Raw genomic sequence first — 26,884 nt, forward strand, 5'->3', positions numbered from 1 at the left:
ACATCACATCAATGACAAGCAACTCAGTGTTCATGTCCTCATTCCTGTGACCCAGGTACACAGCGGAGCGGGGCTAGACCTGAACACCTCAGCCTCAAGGAAGAGAAAGTGGCAGGGAGGAGACCCTATCTGCCAACAAAGGTGAAGAACTACAGTGTTCTAATAGCACCTCCTAAGATTCAGAACTGGCAGAAGCCTGGCATGAACACTTCTCTTGCAGGTGGAGATCAGATATTACAGAAAGTGGTAATTAAAAGAGGGCAGACAGATGAGAAAGTAAAGATGAGGGATCTGGGGAACAAAGAATAACTTGCAGAACTGTACATACGTTTGAAGGTAGAGAACCAAAGAGGCATTCTGCAGCCCCACAGGATTACAGCGAATGGTGTAGTTAATGACTTGTGCAGAGGTAAATGCAGGCCGTCCCCAGTGGAGGTATATAGACGATGAAGTGTTAGCTTTGGCATATAAGTGGTGGGGTGGTGGTGGCGGTGGCACCATACGATCACGGACAGCTGTTTAAACAAAGAGAAGCAAGATTTGTTTCATGAACTCTTTACAGATGCTGGCAGGATTAATAGATAAATCTGAATAGATAAGTTTGGATCCAGATTTAACTTTATCCAAGGTTAGATGGTGCTCATAGGTTTGGTTCAGGCTGTTACATGATTTCTAGCAAATACTAGCACATAGCAAGAGGTTATTTCTACAGTTCCTTTAGTCTAATTAAAAATGGGGATAAAACATTGAAAGGAACAGTGGAAATCTCTCTGACAAATCACTGATGGGGTGCATGGGCTAAGCAGAATAACAAAGGGAGGGAAGTACTGTTTGCTATTTATCTTGCTTTTCCCAGTTGTAATGTCATGTTTCACAAGCACAACAGAAGCCTGTTGCTAAGTAAGGGGTGGGGAGGAGTGGGAGAATCTGTAGTTATCAAAGATGTAGTGATTTTTTAACGTTTCATAAACTGATATTTTATTAGATTAAAAAACCACAGAGGCACAGGACTGCCGTGGCTCAGCTGTTAGTAGAACTGGTAATGCAACTTCAGCACTTACAGACACATCCTGGAGTACTGACTGTTTGGTCTGCCTGGTAACCTTCTTCCATGCTATTATATGCCAACAACCTTACATGGTACTTTCTTCTGGGATCTGCACAGATAGAAAAGGAATAATTAGATTATTGGCGAAGAATACAGATTTTCAAATATCTACAGAAATACTAGGAGGCTGCTGCAGTCAGTTTGATCCTACTACAATTCTGGTTCAAAACTTGCTTGCTGGAATCAGAGAGTAACTCCAATCTTGCTCCCACTGGCCTAAACCAGAGTTATGTCACAGACTTAAGTGGAGTGGAATGAACCTCAATTTCCTTCCATAGCAATTCTCACTTTTGGGGCTATAATGCTGGATTTTATTACACGTTATTCAGTGCACTGAAATAACATTCAGAATATAAAGCAGGTTATTGGAGTACAGAGTGTGGAATGAGTTCCCATGATAGCAAGATTTATTTCTGGAGATACAGGATGGAGTGAGATGGGACAAAAATAAAGACAGAAAGGTGGGACTGGCATCAAACAAGAAACGGGCAGAAATGATATGACTATGGGCCACCAGAGCTTTTTACAGTGGATACAATAATGCTTTGTAATACCTCTTCTGATTTATAACATTAGCTTTTAGGTGTTTTCTTTAAAGCTGATTCTGACCCGCTTAAAGGGTCACTATCCACTCGATTTTTTTTAAGGTGATTAGTTTTTAAAAGTTCTGTTTTCTGGTAGAGCTCCCTTTAAATTTTAGGACATAAAAACCCTTTAAACATTAAACATTTTGTTCTAAGGGTTTTTCTCTTTCCCTGGTGGGCTTTAGAAGGAGCTTTTGGGTAGACCTAAAAGCAATCCGACCACACATGCTCAGGCCTATTCCTTCTAGCCTTTGAAAATCTTCACCAAAGTAAACAAACTGAAAAATATAGAGAAAAAATTTATTTTTTCTTCTAATCTATCAGTTTTATTAAATGTAGGCATTATTTCCAACAATACTGTACATAAGGTTTTCAGGTTATTTTCAAGTTGATGGTGTCCCTTTAAGGAGTAAGTTTTCTGCTACTGCTACATGAACTCTTCCTTGCTATTGCTGGAATTCTTATAGTACTGCACTGGGAGATATGTTAGGATATTTTCCAGTGTTACTGTTCATGGATACAGGATTTATTTCTATTCACAAAGATTTAAATTAAAATAGAAATTACAAGAGTGTGTTGGCCTTGTCTGGTATTTTCTTTGTCCTAAAATGCCTGCATCATAGTTTAATTTCAGAAAGAATAAAATTATCTTCTTTTCTGTTTAATCTGGTATTTAATGCAGCCCATCTCGGACAATTCAAGTGGACCTAATTCAGTGACATTTCTTAAAAGAAATATGATCTTTAGTTTAAGTTAAATCCTTCGCTCCCTCTGCAGGTCTCTGCATTACCATTACCATTTTAACCAATCTCAACAACTTGAAAATTAATAAATTATCATTATGGAAGTGTCACAGTGTATATTTTTAAAATGCTTTTGAAGTAAATGACATAGGCAGATTTATATACTCGGACAATATCTAGGAGGAATTAAAGAAAAACAACTTTTAATGGGATTTTATTGGGTAGGTAATGCTATAGCTGTAGCCTTTGTATCAATTTTATCTAATCAAATCTAATACAAATGATTTCATGATTTTAAGATACCAGTGAAATTGTTTGTTTGGAGTTAAATTCTCCCTGCTGTGTTTAAAACAAACTTTGCAGCAGATAAGTGCATGAGAATAAAAAAACCTGAACAATATGTTTTCACTGTCAAAGCAGAATATAATTCTACAAGTAAACAACATAAACAATAAAAGGAAAATTAGTTTTTAAACATTCTGCCAGTGTTAAATAATCAAATGCACAGGCAAGATCTGTTGTTTTGATTTTCTTTAAATCTGACAATATATCATTATAAATCTATTAAGTCAAGCGCTCCTAGTCCACAGACTACAGTTAGAGAGGCAAAGTGAGACAGACACAGAGATATAGATTGAGCTCAACGACAAAATAAAAGAAAATATGTCTGGATAGATTTTAAAACTGGAAATTTCAGCAGACTGTCAAGATATCACTGTTGTCTCCCAAACAATTAAAAGAAATGAGGAAAACATTTGAACATTTGGAAAACCAAAAATGAGACAGAAGTGAACATCCAAAGTATCCAAAAGCTGGGATATACCAAATTCAAACTATTAAAACTTCTTGGGGCTGCAAAATTAAGTTGGGAATCTCATAAAAATGGGATCTTATGCTTTTCAGGGCTTCCTGCTTCCAGCTGAGCCAGAAACACCATCCCATCATATTTAGGCACTTCTGCTTCTAGCTGAGAGATTAAGAAAACTTTATTTTTTTAACTTACATTTAGTTATCAGAACTTCTTTCAATATCCCAGAGAATTACTTTGGCGGTGAGCTTTGGAGTTGTTATTTATTTATTATTTTAATTGAATTCTCTCATTCTTTCTCAGCAAAATCCTGAATTCAAATACTACTTAGCAGGCCTTTAAAGATATATTATATAGCCGAGAGGTATCCAAGTGACCAAGTTTCACAGTCCATCCTTTTATTTACAAGTTCCTCCAGAGGAGACCCCTGCTGCATTTCCGCAAGACTCAGGATGACAGAGATGACAATTTATCATCCTGCCGAGTGCCTTCAAAAACGTCTTGTGCCCTTTGAAAGTGGTCACCCAGAACTGATCATCCTCACTGTGAAATGAAGAATAGCTCAGGCCTAATGCCCTGCTGAGCTGAATGAGCCTGTGAGGTCTGTTTATACTCACTGCTTTTTTCTTAACCTGAATTCCTCATAAACACTTGATAAGGCTTGGGGAGTGGAGGCTCCCAAAAGTCAATAAAGTAATTTTTTTAAAAAATGTCTTCCAGTCAAATTATTTTTAATCAGACTTTTTTAAATAAAAACATCCACATTAATCTGCATCAAGTACAAAATTTAATAGAATTGCTCTTACTCGGGCATAATATGAAAAGCTTCAAAGACTGATCACATAAAGAACATTAACTTTATATAAAAACACAAGCAATTTGCTCCTTTTTAACAAAGGAAGATCTCTGAATTGTCTTTACTGTTTAAAAACAAAGTTCTTTACATAAAAATCTGCTACACTTGAGACAACAGCATGGTTCAATTCTTAGCTAGGTTGCCTAGATCAAAAATTGAAGCCATAATCCTTGTAGAGAATTTACTAAGCTGTCATGCAGTACTTGTATTTGACAGGATTCTAGGTTTCATAGCTGAGAAAGTACATATTGGCATTATATAGTCTGTTACTACTAATGGATGCTGTACTCTGCACTGGACTGAAACAGCCTAAAAAACTGTGGAGATCAAAATGGACTGAAAATAAAGGGCCAAAAAAAGCATGTTAAAGAGGAAGCTTTACTGCACAGCTGAAGAAACCAATATAAAATCATAAATTACTCCCATAATATTGGTGCAAGACCCAATTCAAAGGGTATTTTGCAAAGATATATTGGTCAAGGCTTTACTATATGCAAAATAAAGTCACCAAAACCTACAGATCTGTTTCTAGCGTGGATAAATCGGGGGGGGGGGAAAGAAGATGATACACAATACATTTTATGTAGGAGAAAGATATTTTTGTTTTGAAATAGCCTGTATTTAGAATATGAAAGGCATTATTTGTTGGATTGAGATATGATTTATTCCTATGTGGCAATCCCAATATGGACTTGGCATAAACATTTTTATCTTGCAGTTTATCAACTGGATCAAACACTCTTTCCCTAAAGCCAGGCAGATCCTTAGAGAGAAAACAAACTTAAGGGGCTTCCTTATCTTTATCCAGTAGAGGTATCCTGAATAGTTTACACATAAATCACTGATAAAAGATTGGTGATGGCATGCCCACCTGGGGGTCTGACAGGCTGCAGTTTAATATATGCCATCCATGTACATTAGACAGCAAGGGGGGGGAGGGCTTCAGAGCCTCAGAAGTCAAGGCAAAACCCATAGAGGCCATCACTCATGCTTGTATCATATACAGAAATAACACGTCTCTGCCACAAAAGATTGTTGATATTCAGCAACAACTGGGCTCAGGGATTCACTTAACCAACTTCACACAAAATTTAGTATCTTAAATGAATTAAAAATTGAATATAAAATAAAGACTGACTCTGTGTGACATATTTGAAAAGTTTGATATAATTATGAATTATTTCATTGAACTCTGGAAAGTCTAATTTATTTGACTGGATTTCAAGAAAAGTATGCTCCTGGAGACAAGATGAATAGGAGCTATTTTTTAGTTGATTCACTGTCTGGCTGAATTGAGTTAACTTGTTACTGATTTTTTTAAAACATTTTTTTAAATAATGCTGCTAGCTGTACTATGCTCTTGTAAGACTGAGCTTCAGGCCACTTAGAGCTTTTTTATAGGCATCTTTTTTGTTATTATTTAAATCTAAATAAATGTATTGGTGAAAAGGACCCAAACTATACAGATCATGTAGATCAAGAGACCAGCACTGAACTACTGCTGAAATGTTAACATAAATTTGGTAAGCCTATTTCACAAGTTTTGTTGTAATTGTACTTCTACAGTACATAAACTAGTGCATAAACTGCAAAAGTATTATGGATCAGATGCTCAACTAGGATAATCTGGCATCATTCCAGAGGTCTCAGTGGAGTTATGGTGAGGATCTGGTTGGTACATCTGTTTGGTACCACCAATAACTGTCAGCATTAAAAGAAAAATAAATGACTTCAACCATAAATTGTACTTTGATAGTGAGATTTCAATAAAACAAGAGTTGGCAAGAGCCAATGTGTCTAAATTATATGGATTAGTTTAAAATGTATTCACTTAAATATTCCTGATACTGATTAACTTTCTTTGCTCAAAAGTATTAATATTTAATCTGTCTTGATATAAGATCTACAAACTCTTCTCAATAGGCTGAAAAGCAGTTTCTCTAGGTGCTTCAGTATCTTCTGGTGAAATATTATTTTGTTATCCACTTCCCTTCAATTTACCCTCCCAAAAAATTCCTCCATGAGCCACTAATAATTTGACATTTCTCTCAGCAACAGAACACTAGGGGGGAGTATTCTCTCTCTTCAGCAGCTGACTGACAGGTTTCACACACAGTAAAACTACTGAGCTAAATAACACATTTTAAAATTTGTTTCCAAAATACAACTTATAATTTAAGTACTTTCTATTAAAAAGCATATATTATAACCTGAAGTAAAATAAAATTGTCAAAGTAGTTAAAATTTCTCATAAGAGGCCTTGATGACAAAGTTTCACTTCAGGAATCACCCCTGTACTTTATCTCACAAGATTTCAAAGGTGTGGTTACATCCATGCAATTCACAGTTACTTAGCATATATATAGCAAATTGTTATTACTGCAATATATCAAGCTATCAAAATCTAGTAAATGCTATAAGAAAAATCTGACTCTGGGAAGTGTTTTTCCTACTAAGTTAGCTATATTTGTTCAGTATTTCATATAACGGAACAGTTCTGATGTTTCACCACTGAATGGTGATGGAGTATACAGGAATCCAATTAAAAAGCAGCTCTCGAGTTACAGACCTATTTTCAGCGAAAGTCAATGCCTTCCCCAGGAAAACGAGAGCAACATGACTGTAGAATTTTTCTATGCAAAAGGAATCCAGAAAACTGCTGAACATTGTGAAAAGCTGAGGAGACTTGACTTCTTGGCAATTTTGCTACTCTTTAGTATTTTGGAGCCTGCCATGCTTTATTAAGCATAACTGCTTCACAATTTATTTAATAACTATATCTATTAGCATCAGCTCTGCTTCTAGCAAATCTTTCACTTCCCTTTTAATGAGACCAATTGGAGTCAGAATAAAAGAATACTCATTACAAACAGACAGTCATCTAGGAATACTTGTGTCCTGAGTCTTTTTTTAAAAACTCTTTAAAAATTAGATTGAATAGAAACTTTTTAAGATATATGAAATTACCATCTAAATACTATTTAAATATACTGGGGCCCAATTTTCAAACTCAGATACCCACTTCCAAATATGGATATTCTAAATAGTACCAGAAATGCCCTTTCTTGCACACGAGTATAGAAGTAGTCAGTCTATTAATGTAAATAAGGAGTTAACAGCTGAAGCCCCAGAATTGACTTACAGTGTATGTGTACAGTGTAAGTTGGACTTTACAGAGCATAAAATTTCTTAGGATGAATAACATCACAATGTCCTAATTTAGTTCCAGAGTTTCTAAAACATTTTGGCAAATAAAGAAAAATATACAAGATGACCTAACATTGTCAACAGAAAGCTTATTGTGTTTTGGGACAATCAGTGGCCTCTGAAATGTAAGTTGAAATCCTAGCTTCTGCTGGGATATGAGGTGATCACAGCAGTAGTTATTGCCATTTTAAGGAAGGGAAAAGATTCCCTTTGTTTTGTAGAGGTCTTCCTCAAATAGTAAAGGCAACATGGAGAGAGGAAGGAATGTCTCCCCACACACAGGTTGGTTCCATCTGCTGGAGTTATACCTCGTTACTGCCAGATGGTGTCATCATGCACTTCCAATGAATACACTGCCAGAAAGAATGGGGGCAGTGAGGAAGAAATGTCTGTGAGAAATCAGAGGATAACAAAAAAGCAGTTCCTGATACCATCACCACTGGTGAAATCATTGTTCAATGTAATCATTCCCCTTTTAAGTGATCATGACTGCACAAACAGAGCTCCCAGGAAAGTCACTAAGAATGACGTTCTGCAATTGTTAGTTCTGTATTTTCCGTAAAACTTCGAAGACCTTCCATTATATAGAGAGACCTTCCAGATTATTTTATGGAAGGTCTAGGTGTGTGCGTTTGTGTCTCTCTGTGTGTGTACATACACACATACAGAGTATGAGAAAGTGTATGTGTATATATTTAAAACCCCTCTCAACTAATAAAATAAAATAAAAATTACTAATAGCAAACTTTATGCCCTGATCACTTTTTAACAAGATCCTTTGACTCAGTTTTATTCAAATAAAAAAACAAGGACTATGTTTGCTCTACTGAAGTTTTGGTAAATCCTCTTGTTTCCAAGACTTTCTTTTATTCTAAATGTACCCATAGTGTTGAAGATGGATAGTGACGAAGAACATTTAATGTGTGCTCCAAAGACCATACTTTACGCCTCAAACGCCCTGCAGGGCAAATTGATGGTCCTAAATCAAGAATTTTATAGAGTTGTGTTTGCTGATGTTAACACAGCCAACATTTTGGCTTTCTGGCAAATGCATCATAGAAAGCATCTGTTTACAAACTATTTAGCCTAGGTTACAAGAGAGTGTAATATTGCAGCCCCTAAAACTCCCGTCATTGTTTCTTTCAGCTGCTGCATGTTTGTGAAGCTCCAAAGGCCTTGAAAGGAGCCAGAGCAGAGCCAACAGGTCAGGGCTAGATAAAATTAAGAAAGAATCCGAGGTCAGGACCATGAAAGAACTCTCCTCCCCCCCCAGAACAGCCGAATCCACCTCCAGCAGCCTTTCATTCAATACTGATAAAGGTTTAAGAAGCGAGAGAGCACTCCAAAAGCTGAATTTGAAATTTAAAAAATAAATCCTCCTTACAGACAGAAACAGATAAAGGAACCCAAAGAAAATAGGGCATTTTAGTACCATTTATTGCTGATTCATATTAAATCCAGATACCGGACACTCTCCTGTGCCTCACTGCTCTGAACGTCTCATTTCTCCGACACTTCGGAAAGAAAGCTATTTCTCAATAGAAAGAAAGTCTTGTCCCCTCAGTCCCTCCCCAAAGGTTAGAATTGCATAGGATTGCTTAAGACGACCATCATTGTAGTGCTTGAGATTCTGAGCATACAGCAATTTATAATTTTCAGCCCAATATAGTGATTGAAAAAGCTGGGGAGGGGAGAAGAGAACCATTTCAGTGTTGCTCTAACATACGAAAACAATTTAAAAACATGTTTTTTCTTTCAATTTAAATGTTTTTGAAAACACTATTGCCCTTTAAAGGCAAAAAGAATTGTTAGGGTTAGTTAGGTGGTTAGGTTTAAATTCAGAGGATATATGCCCATTTTTAATTTAACCTTTTGTGTTGCTTCTTTTTTTTCTTGGCATAACCTACAGGTCCATTGTTGTGTAGCAGTCCGGCTGGATAGTTCATTGGTCTGGCTTTCCAGGGTGACTGCACTGCCCCCAAGCCCATCCCTTCAACACAATAAACTCCAGATAATTATTCAGAGAAGAGGCCAGCAGCATGGGCTGCTGTGACATCTGGGTCGTGGCCTTTGACATAGAATCTGGGGCTAGCCAAAGTCTGCTCCAAGCAACAGAGGTCCAGGGGAATTATTAAGGGGGAAGGGTGGGAAAAGGAGAGCAGTGAGAAACACTATCCTTAAAAATGCACTTTTGAAGCAAAGTAATGTAAATACAGCAGAAACTGATTAGAAAAATAAGCAAATACATTTCAGATACAGAAGGCAAATTCAGATACGTGAGAAAGATGAGAGGGAGACCAGCGCATCAAACAACACAATGAAATGTAAAAGTTTGAAGTGGTGTTACAATATATTGAGAGTAGTTTATTTCCAAAATAGGCAATCCTCCTTCAGTAGTCCTCTCAGCACTGGATTTTATTTATTTCCATTTTTAAAAACTGTGCCTATACCCTGCTCTAGGCATTTGCTCTAGATAAAATGTATGGTTAGAGTACACAAACAAAAAGTTATTATAGCAACACTATCACATTATACTTTAAACAATCTTCTATATGTACATTGGGTGGCTTCATGCAAGTAATTTATAAATTACAATTTATAAATATTTTTGCTAGAATAATTTGTGAATGTTCAGAGAGGCTTTTGTTTTTTTAAAGGGAGTTGGAATTTCCTTAGGTAACTAGAATTAAAACATGGCTGTGAAAATACTCACAGAATGACACAGTCTGAAAGATTACAAGTTACCAGAATTTCACATCCCAAATAGTTTACACTTCAGTTTAAAGATAATTGAAGATGGAACAGAGACCGTCTGTGATACTGATGTTTTCCAAGTAACTAAAAGGGAAATATACAATTTTTCTATCTACAACATTGTGAAAATGTATTTTGGTAGAAATTAGGCCATGTGACAGATGAGAGTCAATCCCACTAAACAGTCGAGCTTTATGTGGCTTTGGACGGATCTCGCTTATTTGTCTAAACCTGAAAAGGCTCCATATATCCCTTTTGTAGCTTTGTTCTATCCCCTTGAAGGGCCTCAGGACAAACACCACCTCACACCCCATTGCAGTAAAAACATCACCTCTCCTACTGCCCACAATCAGCAAAAGGGGGGGGGAGGAGAGAGAGATTCCCTGACCTTAGCATTTATGCATCTAAGTGGCAGCAGAAATAAGGAATCTATTTAAAGAGTTTCAAAATTTGTATGAAAAGTCTAAGCAGATTTCAGAAATCCTGCTTCAGTTTGGCTGGGTTTTTCTGTAGAGCATCATAACACAGTATTTCTACCAGTAACTTGCATGTTGTTTTGGTTAGTTCCTATGTTTCTATTATTCTTTTGAAACATTCTTCTAAAACAAGAGGGGAAAAGTTTCCCTGTCCCAATAATACACTCTAAAAGATCTGTGCTATCCTTATGCTAACCAGTTTGGGTTATAGTTTTCAATCTGAGCCTTACTAGGAAAGATTTTGGTTCACATTCTCAAAAGCTGACTTGAAAGCGACACCAAAGGCCTGGACAAACACCTAATTTTGATCTTTTGTGCTCATCTTTTCTTTTGGGAAACCTTTTCTTTTGTTGCTGCCCAGTGGGAGGAACGTAGCTCATTGGTTCTTCTTTGTAAGATGAGAGCACTGCCCCTAAATCCACCCCCTCAGACTACAATCAGTTTAATGGAATTATGTAGAAAGAGGCCATCTTTGGAAGAAGAAAGGGGGTAAAGAATATCCAGAAGAGTCAACAGAGCCTTAATTAACCCATATTTCTAACAGGGATACATCTGCTACAGATTCATATAATAAGCCTACTTTGCAATGTTGTGCAATACTACATGTGTCCATATCTATATTTAGTGAATTTAACAATACTACACTACAGGATAAAACTAATTAACTAAATGCTTCCATGACCACATTTCAACAGGGACACAATAGAGTTAAAAGGATTTACCCATCTGGATTACCAGGATGAGACCAAGAATACAAATGATTTCCACAATGAAGATTATCAACCTTTCCAGGTTTCCTACTAAGAAGAAACAGTTTTGATAATTTGCCTGATCTTTGTATTTATGGAATGCTTTCTCAAAAAGCATCTAAACAAAAGCATAAAACTGCTATAAAATTTGGTTTAACATGTTTAAGTAACTGCCATGATAACACACATATATTGACTGTCAGACATAAAGCATCATCTTACAAACAATACATTTTTACACACTGACAGAGGGAATCTATTCACAGCACCCAAACTTCCCCTGAAGCTATGAAATAAATTTCCTTTCAGAACTAACATTTCTCTGTTGGGCTGTCATGGGCTCCCCATGCCATTTTGACCCTTTTGTGCAGCAAAATGAAAACACCATCTATCATTTCTTGTACTACAGTGACTTTCTAGGAGGTGCACAGTTTCATTGCAAAAACATCTGTGCTTGGTGACCCTCATCCCAAATCCTGAGAATTAGGAATTCTGTTGTTGCAAGCATGCTTACAAAATGCAAGAGTTTCAGGTAGGCTTCCACATGACTTTCTCCTCCACTTGATGGCAAACAGAAATTGCAATGGTTAACTTTCAAATTGCCATGTATAAAACAAGTCAGTAGCAACAGGAAAACGAGCAATGGATAAATACAAAACATGTATAATCAAATGACCCTTTATTTTATTTTTATTATGCCAAATATTATTTACATGTCTCATGGCCTACTGCAGATGGAACCTACTGCGGAAATTTTGGCCCTTATTTTGTGGGAGCCTAAAGCCACCTGAAAATGCTTGTGCTGGGTGCTTATAAATTTATCACACATCAGCTGGCACTGACGGGTACAGAGTAGGTAGCTGGGTACCCAACCTGCACATGCAGTGTATATGTGTATGCAATTTTGTGAGCACAATCACTTACTTGCTCAATTCTCAGATGCATATTGAGAGGTTGGTTAAGGATAATGAAAAATGGGGCTCTTAACTTCACTGAACTTTAGGGTGACAAACTAAACGGCAGATACAGAAAAGATAAATAGTGATCTAGCTAAATGTATCTAACAGACCACAGTCTTGCCTTTAATACAGCTTTCTACGGAAGCTTTAATATGTAATTTGTTGAAGTCAAATCAAGTTGCATTAAAAATGGCTTAACAGACAGAGCTGTGAGCAAGTTAGCTTTATACATCTGTTTCAATACACACTGTTTCAGTGCACCCTCGGAAACTTTGGCACATAAGAGTGCATAATACTAAAACTACAAAGCAACTTCCAATTACAACGGTTACTAAAACAGGAAGGATTGGATCTGAATAAGGATCCTTGAACCAACGAAGAGTTAGCACCTTCTAGGGATTCCACCCTTGTGTCTCAGGTCAGCAGGTGATCATGCATTTGTGTGGTGGGTCCTAGAGTGTGGAACTCATCCCATCTCCCCCAGGATAGTTATCTCAGCACATCTCTTCACATATGTACATTGCTGGCTCTATTTTTGTTATCTTCCTCTTTCCACTCCCTTTTGCCTGCTTCTTTTTTGTAGGAGATCCTTTGATATGTTGTCCAGCCTCTCTAACACTTTGGCATAATAGATTATTAGTTTTTGATATTTCCCATCAGTAATAGCACTTCTAAAATATGCCTTGAAGAAAATAGCCATTTGCCACTAGATCAGAAATAATATCCAAGACACTAATACATCCTCTGTTCTGATGCTAAACCCAGCAGTATGTGTTGTCCATAGAAAGTGCTGCAAGAGGAATCTGCACAGGGGAGCTAACTGAAAGTTCATTAACAATGAAGTTTTATCAGTAGGAAATAAAGTCTCAGAGGCACAAATTTCATTTTGTTAATTATTTCTTGGGCATTTTCAAGCAGTCTAAAATTTAGTGCAGATACTCCTCTGGATGGCTAAGGTTTTTTGCTCTTGGTCTACAAAAACATATTAAGCTTTCAGAATAAATCAATTCCATCTAAAAATTTTATTCAAGAATAGTTTAATCTCTTTGCAGGCCCACGCTCTGCTGTCCTACGATTATGCACAAGATGAGTTACAAAATTTATACTAAGTGGAGCAGCAGCTCAAGTGAACGCTGTTGCCTTTGCGAGCTGTAGTCAAACACGTAACACAATTTCTTAAAGTATTTAATTAATTCTGAGTCTCTCCTGGTCACTCTTCTGGGAAACACTGGGGGCTAAATTCCCTGTGCGTGTAAATGGGCCCAGCTCATTTCCACCAGCACTGAAGTTGGCCCTAATGTTCTCAGGAGTTCAAATCCTTTTCTCCTCTTCATTGAACAGCAGTGAAGCTTTCCTCTAAGCATTGATATCTTTCCCCAAATGTTGTTTATTATCTTTTCAAAGCAGCAGCAGCAACAAGAGGAACAGTCTGACAAGTTTTTAGACTACCTGAAGCTTTCTGGAGATCCTTAGCTCCTCTGACTGACAGTACAGACCCTGCTATAACTTTATTCCTTGTGGGCCATCCCCTCCCCGCCACCCCGCATAGTTTGTAAAGGCAAACAAGTTATTTCCCACTATTTGGAAATGGATCAAAACATGCTTTGAGCCCCAGACACATATATTAGTGTTCTTTAAAGGATGTTCACTATATAGTATAGTGATATGAAAATTAAAACGTAACTGACTTTTGACTGGGGAGGGTGGGGGACCAGCCACAAATTTAGAAGACTAGAACAGAGTTTCACAAACTGTGTGTTTCCCTTTTCTGGATATGTTTATATGCTTTCATGCCTCTAAGGATGCATTTCTTGGTCTTATAAACTGGAATTAGGGATGGTTGAAAATTTTCCATCACAACTGTTTTTGACAGAATATTGGTTTTACTACAAAACAACATTTTCCACAGAAAGGGTCTGCTTTCCACACAAAAAATGTTGTTTTTGTCAAAATATTCCAGCCAAAAATCCAGAAGATTTTTAGCTGAAATCTTTTGAGGGCTTGGATTTTTTTTTTTTTTTTTTTTTTTTAAAAGGTTTTTGGCTGAAAAATTGAAAGTTTCCACAAGAGAGGAAAAAATATTTTTTTAGACCAGCTCTAATTTAAATTCTTCCCACAATTCTTCTTCCAGGTGAGGTCATTTTGTGATGGGATTGGAGCAGAGCTAAGTGACAAATATTCTATCAAAAATACGAAAGTTGCTAAACACATTCCAAAATTATTTTTGTTCATCCTTCTCAATGCATTCAGGATTTAGATCTAAAATATATTAGCATCTTGATTTAAAGAAAGACCAGAATTCAAACAACTCCTGCTTCAATGTCTCTTCATGTAAAGTTTTATACAACAATTAGAAACTTAAGCCATAACAAAACCTTGCTAGACTGGCTGATTGATTACTTAAATAAAATAAACAGAAAATCACTTAGCTTATATTTAGCCATTTTCATTTGTATATCTCTAAGTGTTTCCATTTTATGATGGGGATACTGAGGCCCAGAGAAGTTAAGTAACTCACCCAAGGTCACAGAGTGAGCCAGTAGCAGAGCAAGGAGTAGAATCTAAATGTACTGGTTCACAGTGCTGTGCTATTCACTGGACCCACACATGCAGCACTTCCTATTAGTAGGATTGAGGTCTAATAAATTAAATGTTCGTATAGCCGAAACTGGATCGATTAGAGTTAGGCTACCCATGCACAATTATAGGAGAGCTGTTTCTGATAAATTATCACAGCAATAGCTACAGGTGTATAATGCTCATCACATACTTAGTACTAGATGATATGACAACTGATGTTCTGCACATATCTAAGATATATACATTACATAAATGAAATACTGTAATCACATCTGACCATCTACTGTACAGAAAGTCCAGTGTGTCTCATGTCATTACTCCAGTGTCCATTCAAGGACAAGAGACCTTGAATGAATGGCTGTCATGACTTGAAACCGTCTCTCCGAGACAAGTGATTATTTTGACCCGTTGGCATTCATGAGGGAGATTCATGCGATCATGATACCAAAACCCTCCAGGTACAAAACACTAGGGATGGACTAACCATCTTATAAATTCCACTAACGAGGGAAGCTCCCCTAAAGAGCAAGCTGTGATCTAATCAGCCGAGCACAGGGTTGGGAATCTGGGGACCTAGGTTCCCTTCGCAGTTCTGCCACTGATTCCAGGTGGCCTTGGGCAGGTCATTTTAAGGGCTGATCGATGCAAATGCTGAACACTAAAAACTCATGCTGAAGTCAATGATAGCTGTGTCTGCTCAGCTATTCTGGCCCTTACCTGATTTGTAAAATGGGGGTTATAACAACACACGCCCATCTTGTGAAGTTCTGTGGTAAATTTGGTAATAATACAAGTGCAAAATAATAATAATAAACAAGAGTAAAAATACGAGGAACAGATGCAAATAACCCTAGTATCACTGATAGTCAGGAAATATATTATTAGGGTCAGGGTCCACCACTGCCTGCATTCTCTGGCTTTCCTTCCCTAGTTTCGGAGAGGAAACACTATCCCTCCCAGCGCAGGTCTTTAAGCAGCTGCAGAGGAGGTAGGTGCAAGCAAAAGGAGAAAGTTGAGGGTTATTCGGCCTGATCGAATACTAAATAGTGCATGCACTTTAAAGAAGATGCACACTTTACCTTTCAGTCCCGTAGCGTGAATGTTTTCAATCAGGTATTATTACACTGATCTGATAGCATGATTCAGCTTTCATTTCTGAGGAGGATTTGTACAGATCGTCTCACTTTATTATTGTGCATGATTCCCAGGTCCAAATTTTCAAAAAGTGTTTGCATGCCATTTTGCACTCCTTTGCATACACAATAACCACATCTGTGCATTTAAAAGGCCATTGTGTGCACAAATGGGTGCACACTACAAGCAGAAAATGTTGCTCAGGGAATATTTAGTATTCTGCTAAGCATGGGTCAATGAATATATTCCCCATGTTCCACTTCTACAACTATGTTAAACATCTCTGCTTTGCAAGCATTGACTAATTTGATTCGATACAATTTTGCCATTCGAAACACTGAACATGCTTTTTTATTTTTGTTGTGTGTATGTGGGAGGGGGCGGCAATGGGGAATGCAGAATGCAAACATTTCACTTTTTGTTCAGAACTTTAAGTTTCCATGAATTTATTGCAGGCACAAACTTAAGTTTTACAGGAAAATTTCACAGCAAATTTTCTCCCCCACAGCAAAAACACCCTTTCCCATCTGCCAAAATTGCTTTTTTTCCCCAAAACAAATCTAGGCAAAATTGAAAAATATTTTGTTTTTCCACAAATACATATTTCATCAATGGTGAAAACTGCTTCATGTAGCATTCACATAGCAGGTATGATGCAAGGAAGGTATTATTCCAGACATGTGAACTCCCAGAAAGCATATTTGCTTATCCTTAGAAGTGTATTTGCTTATCACCAAACCCAGGGCTTCTTGCAAACTCAGGGTATTAACTTTCCCATACAACTTTATCACAAGTGGTCAAGTATCAATTCCTGGACAGCAACAAAAATCCAGCAGAAATTTATCACTGACCCTAACGTTTTGATCACAACATCTGGATTTTAGTTAAACAAATGAAGTTAAAAAAAGAAAAAAAAACCAGAGGAGAAAAAATTAAGAAATGTAACTAGCCCTATACAGCAAATGTTTTCTTCTGTCCACTCTGAAGTCTCTTTCATGTGCTAATGGTGGCATTTTTTTAAACTCTTCCCCTTTGACTTACTCAGACCTTTAAGGACCTCACACATCTAATGGTTCCTCACATTCACTAAGAACAATCGAGAGAGGTCTGGTGGCTGACATGCAGTATGATTAATGGACAATGTTGATTTAATTTCCTATAACAGGAGTTTTCTCTAAGCCTTCTCCAAGGAGCTGTTGCTTTACAATTCAGGCCTTAAGTATTTTACTAATGAAGTCCAATAAATAAAGTAATATTACCCAGATACAAGTTCCCTCCCTTTAGAAAAACAAATCCATATATTTAAAAGTTTTATTGGAACAAAGAAAACAACTTTTGTAACAGCACAAAACAGCACATTTCTTTATAAGAAATGATGAAAAATTAATTATCATTTATCGCCATTTCAACTGGCTTCTTTTAATAAAAGGGAGTTGAAGCATGCTAAAGATTAAGTACTCTGAGAGGAACATATATTATTTAGCAATAGAGTAGAGCAGGGTCAATTTTAAAATACAGCAATTTAAGAACACACTACCAGATATGCATATACAACATTTAAGAACATTTATTTTAAAACTCAGTTAAAAAGATGTTTACAATTATTAACTTTTTAAAAATTATCAAGAAATCTCAGTGGTTTGATTTGAAATGATGCTCACTGAATTTTTGCATGAAATAAATTAATTTTCAGACCAGCAACTGAGTGAATACTATTTGCATAAAGCATAACTATTGCACAACCAGTATAGCACAATTTTCCAAGTTGAATTCCCAAACACATTCATTTTTAAAGGGTGGAATCTCTAGTACCAGGAACGCCAAGTGGCAAAGAGATTCAGGATTCTATGCACTCTCACACCTGTAGAAAATGTTACATTTAAATACTTGAAGGGGATACAGTTTGCTGCATTAGAAACCAGTGACTTATCTCCTGGCACAATGCAAATAACATCCCTTCAAGAGAGATCCTTTAATCTAGTTCTTCAAACAGTTGCTACACATTCGGCCTCTCTGTTGTCCTTAAAGAAACAACTGTATTTGATATTTCAGCTGGGATAGCAGCTGGGGGTGTAGGAAAAAAACACAGATCTTCATTGCAGGTAACTGCCCTTCATGCCACTTGAGTGGACATATCTCCTGCCTTCTCCACCCCTCATGGACCCTCATGGAACGTAGCTTGTGCTGTTGGCATATCAAAGCCTGTGTTTTCTCATTTGTATTTTAGGGATTCTTGCAAAGCATTGTCACTTGAAATAATGGAACTTCCTTCTTCCTGATAGCGCCCCACTGTCCACTCAGGGGGCCTTGCTTAGCTGGATTAAATAACCTGTTTAGTTATTTGAAGTGAAGTTGCACCAGTACAGAAATCTTTATCCAGTGCTGTGGTTCAAGGGGGTATGTGCTCTGTAACATTTTTAATGGCAGAGAATTATTTTCTCCTCTCTTTACAGAAAACCAATCCTTGGAAATTAAAATCAGTTACAACAAAAATCAGTGCATGTGCAACTAATGACAGTAGAACTAATTTATTGTTTCAAATTGAAAAACCCCATATGCCACTTTTAGAGCAGTTACATACAAAGAATAAAACCAGAGAATTTCTCCAACACACAAACTGCCTGTTTTTCAAAAGAAACTTAACTGCACAATTGAGAAGGCAATAACGTAGCTTTCAGCTTCCAAAATAGTGGTTATCATTTAGGCAGTTAAATCATTTTCAGCTAGGTTTTAAGACATTCAATGACCTTATATTTAATTCAAAGAAGCCTAGAGTTTACTAATTTTTTAATGAGTGTTTGTCACATGTAATACCCTAATCAATACCAAAACAGATACGTTGCGCATGCAGATATTATAGCTTTCCGTGTTTTAGAACCTATTGAACTTGATTACAGGTTAAACCAGTAAATTACTGAGAGTCCCAATGGGGTAATTTAAAATTGACAAATACATTAAACTTTAATTAAAGCTTTCCATTATAAATGAATTGGATAAAATAAAATTTACTTTCAAAATCAAAATGAAGAGTGATGTATTTGTGGTGCTAGATTTTTCATAAATTCCAAGGTTTAACGCTCTTTCCCGGCACTAGAATGAATAGCAAGTATGTCAGAAAGAGTGTCTTCTGGTCATCCAAGTTAAACAATGTTGATTGCTCCCATAAAAGAATAGGTAAGGTGCAATATATCTGCTTTTGAGACAAAAATGCAAAGGTACTTAAGAGTCTGAGCCAAGTACAGTCATACAACTACACCAACTGGAAAGTGGCCACCTCTGTAAAAGTCCGGCCCTGAGTTATATAATAAAAATGCCACACTGATAGCTGATGGTTCTGGTGTATTCTCGACACACCTGGCCAGAACAAGCTGACATTTATTCCTCCATGTCATATAATGGTGGTTAAGCAAACTGGGTCAAATTTAGAACTCAGTTAAGTAGATGTCATTCCAATGGAGTCCAATGAAGGGCACCCAGTTACAACAGGTCTGAATTTGGCTCTGAGAATTAGATTTACAATCTGGATAACACAATTTGTTATCTCAACAGAGTGAAAAAGTTTAATGTTTTGTTTTTTTCATAAAAAGGGAACATAAGAAGTGTGTAATTTTGCAAATGATTAATTTAGCCTGTCTGGGCACATCAGCTCAGTTTATTCTCACTGTGCAGCCTTTTGATATTTAGCTCCTGACTGTCGTGGTACAAGTCAAACTTCACATGTGTTAAAAATTACATAATCAAGCATGCTGTGAAAGAGAGATGCTTGATTCCCTTCCTTTCCCCACCACCCAAGCTAACGCTTGTACATTCAAAGCCTGGTTATGTCACAGGAGCTCTAGGATACAACTTCTCTCACTGACGGTTGGGCCCTGACTGATTGGAGTGTTACACATACTAAATGGCAAAATACTGTGCCTGTTTGCAAATTCCTACCACAAAAAAACCAACAAGCAAACAAAAAACCCACAACCCCTGATTACTATTTATGTTCAGAATTAAGGCCTCCAAAAAGTAATATAGATCCTTGAATGTGAGGGAACAAGGCTTCCCAAAGCACATGTTGCCTCAATGTCTTACAGGTGAAGGAAATCTAGTTTTAATAAAGCTCTCTCCTTTATATGTCTAGTGTAATCTCTTAAAAAAAAATTTCTTTTAAGTCTGGAGGAAATACCAAAAAAAATAAACAGATATGCAGTGTCTGAGGTTAGTAGACAGGCTCATATTTAAAGTGATGACAGGTCTGCATTTTATGATTATAAAGTAAGGAGTATAATGTCTTACTTACTGAGGCATAGTATCCTACCAGGCTAGCTGGAGGGTTTTGTTTTATTTTTGTTAAACACACACATTTATTACACTACCATTGGTCCCCGGGAGAACAAGAGGTCAGAACCAGCTGAAGAAAAGGGTGTCTTTAAATGCTCCCAGTCTACTTCTAAAGCGTTTGGTTTTATCACTATGCAATAAGACTGATTCCTCCCCCCAGCAAATCCCTTATGTTTTAGCTGATAAGTATAATAGCAAGCTTGTTATACACAATCAGGAGAATTAATAGATAAGAGGTTTAGTTTAAGGATGTAATCAGGGTGAGTAAACACCAGGCTGACCAGCTGTAAACAGTGGTAATAAATGATAATATTTGTCCTGGTCACCTACTGAGCTATTAGCACACTTTCCACTATGTAACAATGTAAATATGTCTTTCCAATGTCTACAGTATATACAGTGTACCTGATTATTCTTGAGTCACATAACCACTAAACTAAGCTTTTTGTTGATTTTTATTGCAAACCAGTGTAGATATGGATTAATTTTTATTTTTGTTAAACAGGGCTGAACTTAGGTCATGTCAACATTTTCACTAGCTATGAAAGTCTGACTCAACATGCAACACTCAAGCAGAAGGAGTTGAGATCAGTAGTTACTGTATTGTATCTTACAGAATAACATGTGGCACAACTGCCAACACTGGGATGTCATAAATAGGGAAATTCACAGAGATATGTAAGGATAAAACTTTTTACTTCATGGAAGTATATTGGACATAAAAAATTTGGAGGATAAAAGAATGGAAAAAGGTGCCCTCAGGTTTAAAAAACGGAGTTTAAAACCACTTCGGTCAGCACCTGATTTTCATATTATCTCTAACTGGCCGGCACTTTTGTGTTACCAAAACATACATGCACATTTGTTCTCTCAAAATTGTGCATGATAAATTATTGCTTGCATTTCCAGCTAACTGTTTCTATGCACCAAATGGACAATTTTTTCCATGTAAGCATTTGGGAATACATTTTTGCAGCCCACAAAATTTGGGATTACTGCTGAAAATCTGGCCCTAAACGTCCGGAACAGAATATTCTAACAGCAGAAACCATGGTCATAAGCATGTTAAATTCTATGATCAAGTATTAGTGTCTGTACGAATACATTAATCATTTCTTTTTTCACTTTTGTTAGTTTGCTTCTGGTCTGTGATTTGGAGATTTTATTATGCAGGAACAGGTCATCAATTTATAGTTAAGGTCTGGAGAAGCTTCCCATTTTAAAGCCAATTCTCTCTCACTCACTCACACTTTGATAAAAATTCCTAATTTTTTTTCTGGTCTACACTTATTCCTTTGTCTATTCAATGCAGAATGCTCTTATTCTCTTTACCTCCATGAGAAGTGGTACCTTCGTTTCACTAGAGTTAAGGCTGTAAATATGTACAAAAGTGGAAATTAAATAATAGAATGCCAAGCTTTTTGTGAAATACATAATGCAGTAAGTTAGTTGATTCTTTTAAGGGAACCCTTCTCCAACACAACCTGGGCACCCAGGCATTAAGAAGGAAAACTGGTAAAAGATTAAATAAAATACAAGGTAAAGTATAAACCACAAAAAAATTCAGATAAATTAATTTTGTTTGCTTCATTTAAATTTTGTAAAACTTTTTATTTTCATATCAACTGAAACTTTCAAAAATAAATTTTTCAATTTTTTTTTTTGTTTTTAATTTGAAAAAAATTCCACTTTCCATCACTTTTTTAGTTTTCCACTAGGTAAAAATAAAAGATGACAGAAAATGATTTTTTTCTTACTGAGATGAACCTTTGTGAATTATTTTGAAAAAGTCTTTAAAAAATAAATTTTAAATATTTTTTATTGAAAATCAGTTTCTTTTCTCAGAATCCAAAATTTTCCACAAATATTTTGGATTTTGTCAAGCCATTTTTCACCCAAAGAAGTATGGCCAACAGTTTTCAACCAGCAATACTCCTGAATGCTATTTTCCACAGTGTGACGTTGGAACGTCTTGAAAAGAAAGAGATTTCAAGGAACACTCATTAAGAGAGCCTAGATGCACCCAATATAGAAGGGGCTTTTGAAAGAAGGCTTTTCCAGCTCAAGCCTCAGAGAAAGCACCAAACAAACCATCAGAAGACTGGGTTAAGTTCCATTTCATAGTCCTCACTTCATGTGGTGGGTTCTGTCTGGTTTTAAATCTAAAGCCCTTAAACATGCCCATCTGGCAAAACAGATTAAGCAAAGTTTTCTTTGGTGTTCCATGTAGTCCAAAGGACAGGAAATGCCAAAGGTTCTTCTGGAAAGGGGAAGGTGTAAGTGTTTGGTCTCTGCTTTGCCTGAAGGGTTTTCACCAACGTTATCAGACCAGTTTTTCCATCTCCTGAGGCCTCTGGGGTGAAAATGGTTACTTACTATGTCATCATCTTGAATGCAGCAGAGACAAGAGAGCACCTAGGACTGCACATCTTGGCCACAGTACATTTGCCTCTGGGCTTCTAGTAAGTACAGTAAAACCTATAGTAACCACTCCTTACAACTGAAACTTTCTAAGATTCTAACTAAAGCTGTCCTACACAAGGTGCAATTGCCACTAGAAAGCAACAATGAAAGCACAACTACATTTAGGGAGTGATTCCCCCCTCCTCTTCTCAAAGTGCCTCAGCTTGGACGGCACAAGAAGTGACAATTTGCACCTCCCCATGCCAGCCATGATGAATTTGGTTCAATGTATTTAAACATGGCTAATACTAGCATGGTTTTGTGATCAGGGCACTGGACCGGAACAGTGTGTGTGTGTGTAAACTGAAAACACAAGCAGAGGGAGAGTAAGAACAGAAGCAGGTGCCTATCTCAATTTGCCCTAAAACAAAATCCACACACTATGTAGAGTCAAAACTCACTCCCTTCCTTTAGTTTTGGTTAAGAAAGAAGTTAACAGTAAGGGGACAAAGTTGATTTCAAGCCTTCCATCCACAGTTGGCCGATGGTAAGACTCCTCTCTCTCTCTCTCTCTCTCAAGCCTTTCCTGCCTCCAGTATATCTAGGTGGGGTAATAATGAGTCAGTAGAATCCACTTAACCGCTTTCTGCAACAACCGCTAACAAGGGGAGTTGTTGCATTCAAACACTGTCAGCCTGTTACAGATATAGTACAGTTTCAGATAGAGCATGAACAGGACCTATCTGACTGCATTTACAATACCAAGCATGTTGTAGCTGCAGGGATCTGAAAATAACTTCAAAGGAGTAATTTGAAGACCTTTAATAAGGGGAAATGAGCTTTTGTCTTTTTAGGTCCATTTCCTTTGTTTTGTTTTCACACTGCGCCAGTCCCTCTCCTGTGCTGCACAGTAGAAAGCTTCCTAATCAAACGCCTCTACCAGGAAAACTAATCTGATCCCCTGACTGCATTTATTCTGCAACCTTATGGAAACAAAGGCTGGAGCAGCAGGTTTACAAAGTGTCACAACCTGAGTTTCTTTGGTAGGAGTCAGAACTTTCTAGAGCAAGAGGGAGCAAAGGAAGAATTAAAAATAGAAGCAAAAATGCACAGCATGCACCCAAGGGTCTCTTCTTGTGGTAAATTCAAGTAATAATGTGAATGGAATTTTACACTGGAACTAGGAAACGGTCTGCTGCTGAAAAATAAATGCCAAGACCTTTAACATAAACAAATGTCGACATGAAGCTGGGGATATTTATTTTGAGAGTGGCAGACCTGGATCCGGTCACAATGTTTAATTCCATATGCATGGTGGCTATCATGGCAAATAATCCAGTTAAAAATAAATAGGGGTAACTGGGCAGACCTACACTGGAGTGCGAGAGCTAGTCTGGCAATATACAGTAGGAAGCAATGAGAGAGAGGAATTTATAATAACACATTTAATAATTCATTAATCTTAACATGTTTTAACAATTAAGCCCTGTTGTTTCTGTTTTGTTGGCATCCCAATTCCAAGTCTTCCTCTGTCCCTCCACCTGGCACACTGGTGCCACACGCAAGGAACTGACTTTAAAGTATTACTCAATAGTCATCATATTAGCTCGGCCAACATTCTCCCTGCTTAAAGGAGACTCCTTGTAACTTTGCAGTATGTACACTGACCCTCAAGCAAGAAAGTAAATTGCCTTCCATGCACAGATAGGCTTTGCATCACAGACATAGGTGAGGACACAGCTTATCTATTCTTTGCTTGCTTCCACAGCCACAAAAGTCTTCTTAGCCCTGTTCTGTGACACACCAAAATCATGTTGTCATGAGGGTACGTCTGCCAGAGCTATGTTGGCATAATCCCATAGTGTGGATGCAGCCTACATAGACAGAAGGTTTTTTTCTATCAGGGCAGGAACTCCATTTCGCTGAGCGATGGTAGCTAGGTCGATGGAAGCATTCCTTTGTCGACCTAGCTGCATCTATGCCAAGTGTTAAGTTGGCATAGCTACATCTCTCACAGGTGTAGATTTTTTTTACCAAAATAAAGTATAGAGCAGGCCTGAGGTGAAAGAGACCCAACTTGGGAGTCAAACTCTACACCTGGAAGAAGAGGAAAGTGCCAACCTGATAAATCAAGCCTCTGCAAAGTAGTGTGGATCACTAACAACTAGGCCAGCCTAGAGTTAGATTTATGAAAAGTAAGAAGATGAAACTCTAGAGCCAAAAAGCCAATCAGAAACCAGCCTATTCTGATGGTCTTTAGTGCAATATGGTGACAGATAATCCACATTCCTGAAAATCTGCATTCCAGCTAGGCTAAAAAAATGTGTGTGTGTGTGTGTGTGTGTGTATCTATCTATATCTATATATGTATAAAAATAAACACACACGTCATGTGTCTTTTTTTCAGTCAAATGTGATACATATGTAGTATCAGCAAGTTCAAGAAGGTCTTAGAGTTACCCATTTGTGTTTGTATTAGTGATGTCCAATGACACACTGTACCAATGGTTAATTTAAGAGAAAAAACACCACGAGAAACTTCTTTGAAACACAAAAATTATAACTGATCATCTCTCTCAAGCATTGAGGAAGAACTTCTACCTGAAACATTTTCAGCAAATAATTCATTTTCTTAAACCACTGTATTAAATCTGGACAATATATCTCAAATTCCTACACCAATCAGTCTATAAAAACAGGCTCTCCACCATGCTAGTATTTAAGGGCTCTAACTCAGGATTGAAAAACAACCTCCAAGACATACAAAGAACTAGGGAAAGACACCCTGGGATACTTAACATTGTTATTTCAATCCAACAGACTATTATTAAGGAATCATAGAGTATTATTCACTTTACTTTTGTGTTCTAAATGTATATAATAGAAAGAAGTCAAAAGTTTGAGTTAGAATGAAAGAAATTACAATGAAAATAATTACAGTAGATATTTAGGCTTTTGAGAATTAACGTATCCCTCACCTTCTGCCATGAATCAGACCTGGGATACAGAAAAATATCACAGGAATCTTAAAGGGATGTGTGATTAAACTTCTAGCATAAGTAACATTTCCTAGAAGTTGTGTGTCATGATCTTCTTGTCTAAAATAGGTGATTTATAAACAAATGTGAGAACAACAACATTTGTGTGGGATGGAGGTCAATACCGGCTAAAATAAGAGGGTAGAACATAAGAACAGCCATCCTGCATCAGACCAATGATGCATCTAGCCTGGTATCCTGTCTTCCAACAGTGGCCAATGCCAGGTGCTTCAGAGGGAACAAACAGAACAGGTAATCATCAACTGATCCACCCCGTTGTCCATTCCCAGCTTCTGGGGTAATGGCAAATTCTGAAGTAAATTAACTTCATAGGAGTGGGAAGTAAAATAGAATCTTATCAGCAGACAATGACATTTCCATGCCTATATAGCTTATACATGTGTGTGGAGATGCACAACATACTCTGCATGGTTTTCCAGTTTTCAAATGCTTTAGTGCATATCAACACCTATGACCAGAATAGTGCAAAACTGCACTATTTCATCCACAGTTACAAGCCCCATACAGTGGCTAGCTATTGTTTGTCCCATTAGATCATGTCACAGCTCCTAATTCATAAAAAATTCCAGATGCTTATTTGCAGGTGGTAAAAACAAGAAAGAATTAAAAGGGAAAGAAATAATATCCGGAGGTCACTCCAAAATAGGAATGTGAGGGTTGGAGAGGAGTATGGGAACAGAAGGATGAGAGAGAGAGATTGGGAGCCAGCAGCAAGACTTCTCATGCATGAATTGTTGCTATTGCAGCATAACCAGATTCTGAAGTTACTGTCCTTTTGTATTCTCTGCTGCTGGTAAGTACATAATAGCAGGAGAGGACAAATATCACAACATATACAAGCTTCTGTGTGTTCACCCAATTTGGGAATAACCCTTTTGTTGACCAAATTATATAATGTGCGCAACTGCTAACTCTTGACATGTCCTTTCCCTTGTGATCTCATATAGCTCCAGTGTCCTATCAACACCTACAGCTCAATTTGAAGATGCTGAAAGTCCTTTAAACCACTGATATTTATTGAGAGCCACCTTAAAACATGTCCTTAGGAGAGATCAACATTAATTTTTTTTAAATTCTGTTTACCGTAATCAGATAATCTGGGGAGAAGGGTTAAAAAGTGATTTGTCTCAGTACTGCC

At 37.1% G+C, this 26,884-nt stretch overlaps 1 protein-coding gene across 1 annotated transcript in view; it reads right to left on the reverse strand.

Annotated features, from left to right (window-relative positions):
• The window catches only part of PRTG (protogenin), a 117,130-nt gene that overhangs the window by 13,916 nt on the left and 76,330 nt on the right, over nucleotides 1-26,884 (reverse strand). Inside the window, exons 12-13 of the mRNA XM_067556134.1 lie at nucleotides 1,062-1,157; nucleotides 329-515 (exon numbers count right to left, since the gene is read on the reverse strand). Of these exons, the coding sequence (XP_067412235.1) occupies nucleotides 329-515; nucleotides 1,062-1,157 (283 nt within the window). The remainder of the gene's footprint in view (nucleotides 1-328; nucleotides 516-1,061; nucleotides 1,158-26,884) is intronic.

Source organism: Emydura macquarii, unplaced genomic scaffold (genome assembly GCF_026122565.2).
Source record: "Emydura macquarii macquarii isolate MOO-44397 ecotype Brisbane River unplaced genomic scaffold, CSIRO-AGI_Emac_v2 contig_1644, whole genome shotgun sequence".
In the NCBI taxonomy this organism is placed as follows: domain Eukaryota; kingdom Metazoa; phylum Chordata; order Testudines; family Chelidae; genus Emydura; species Emydura macquarii.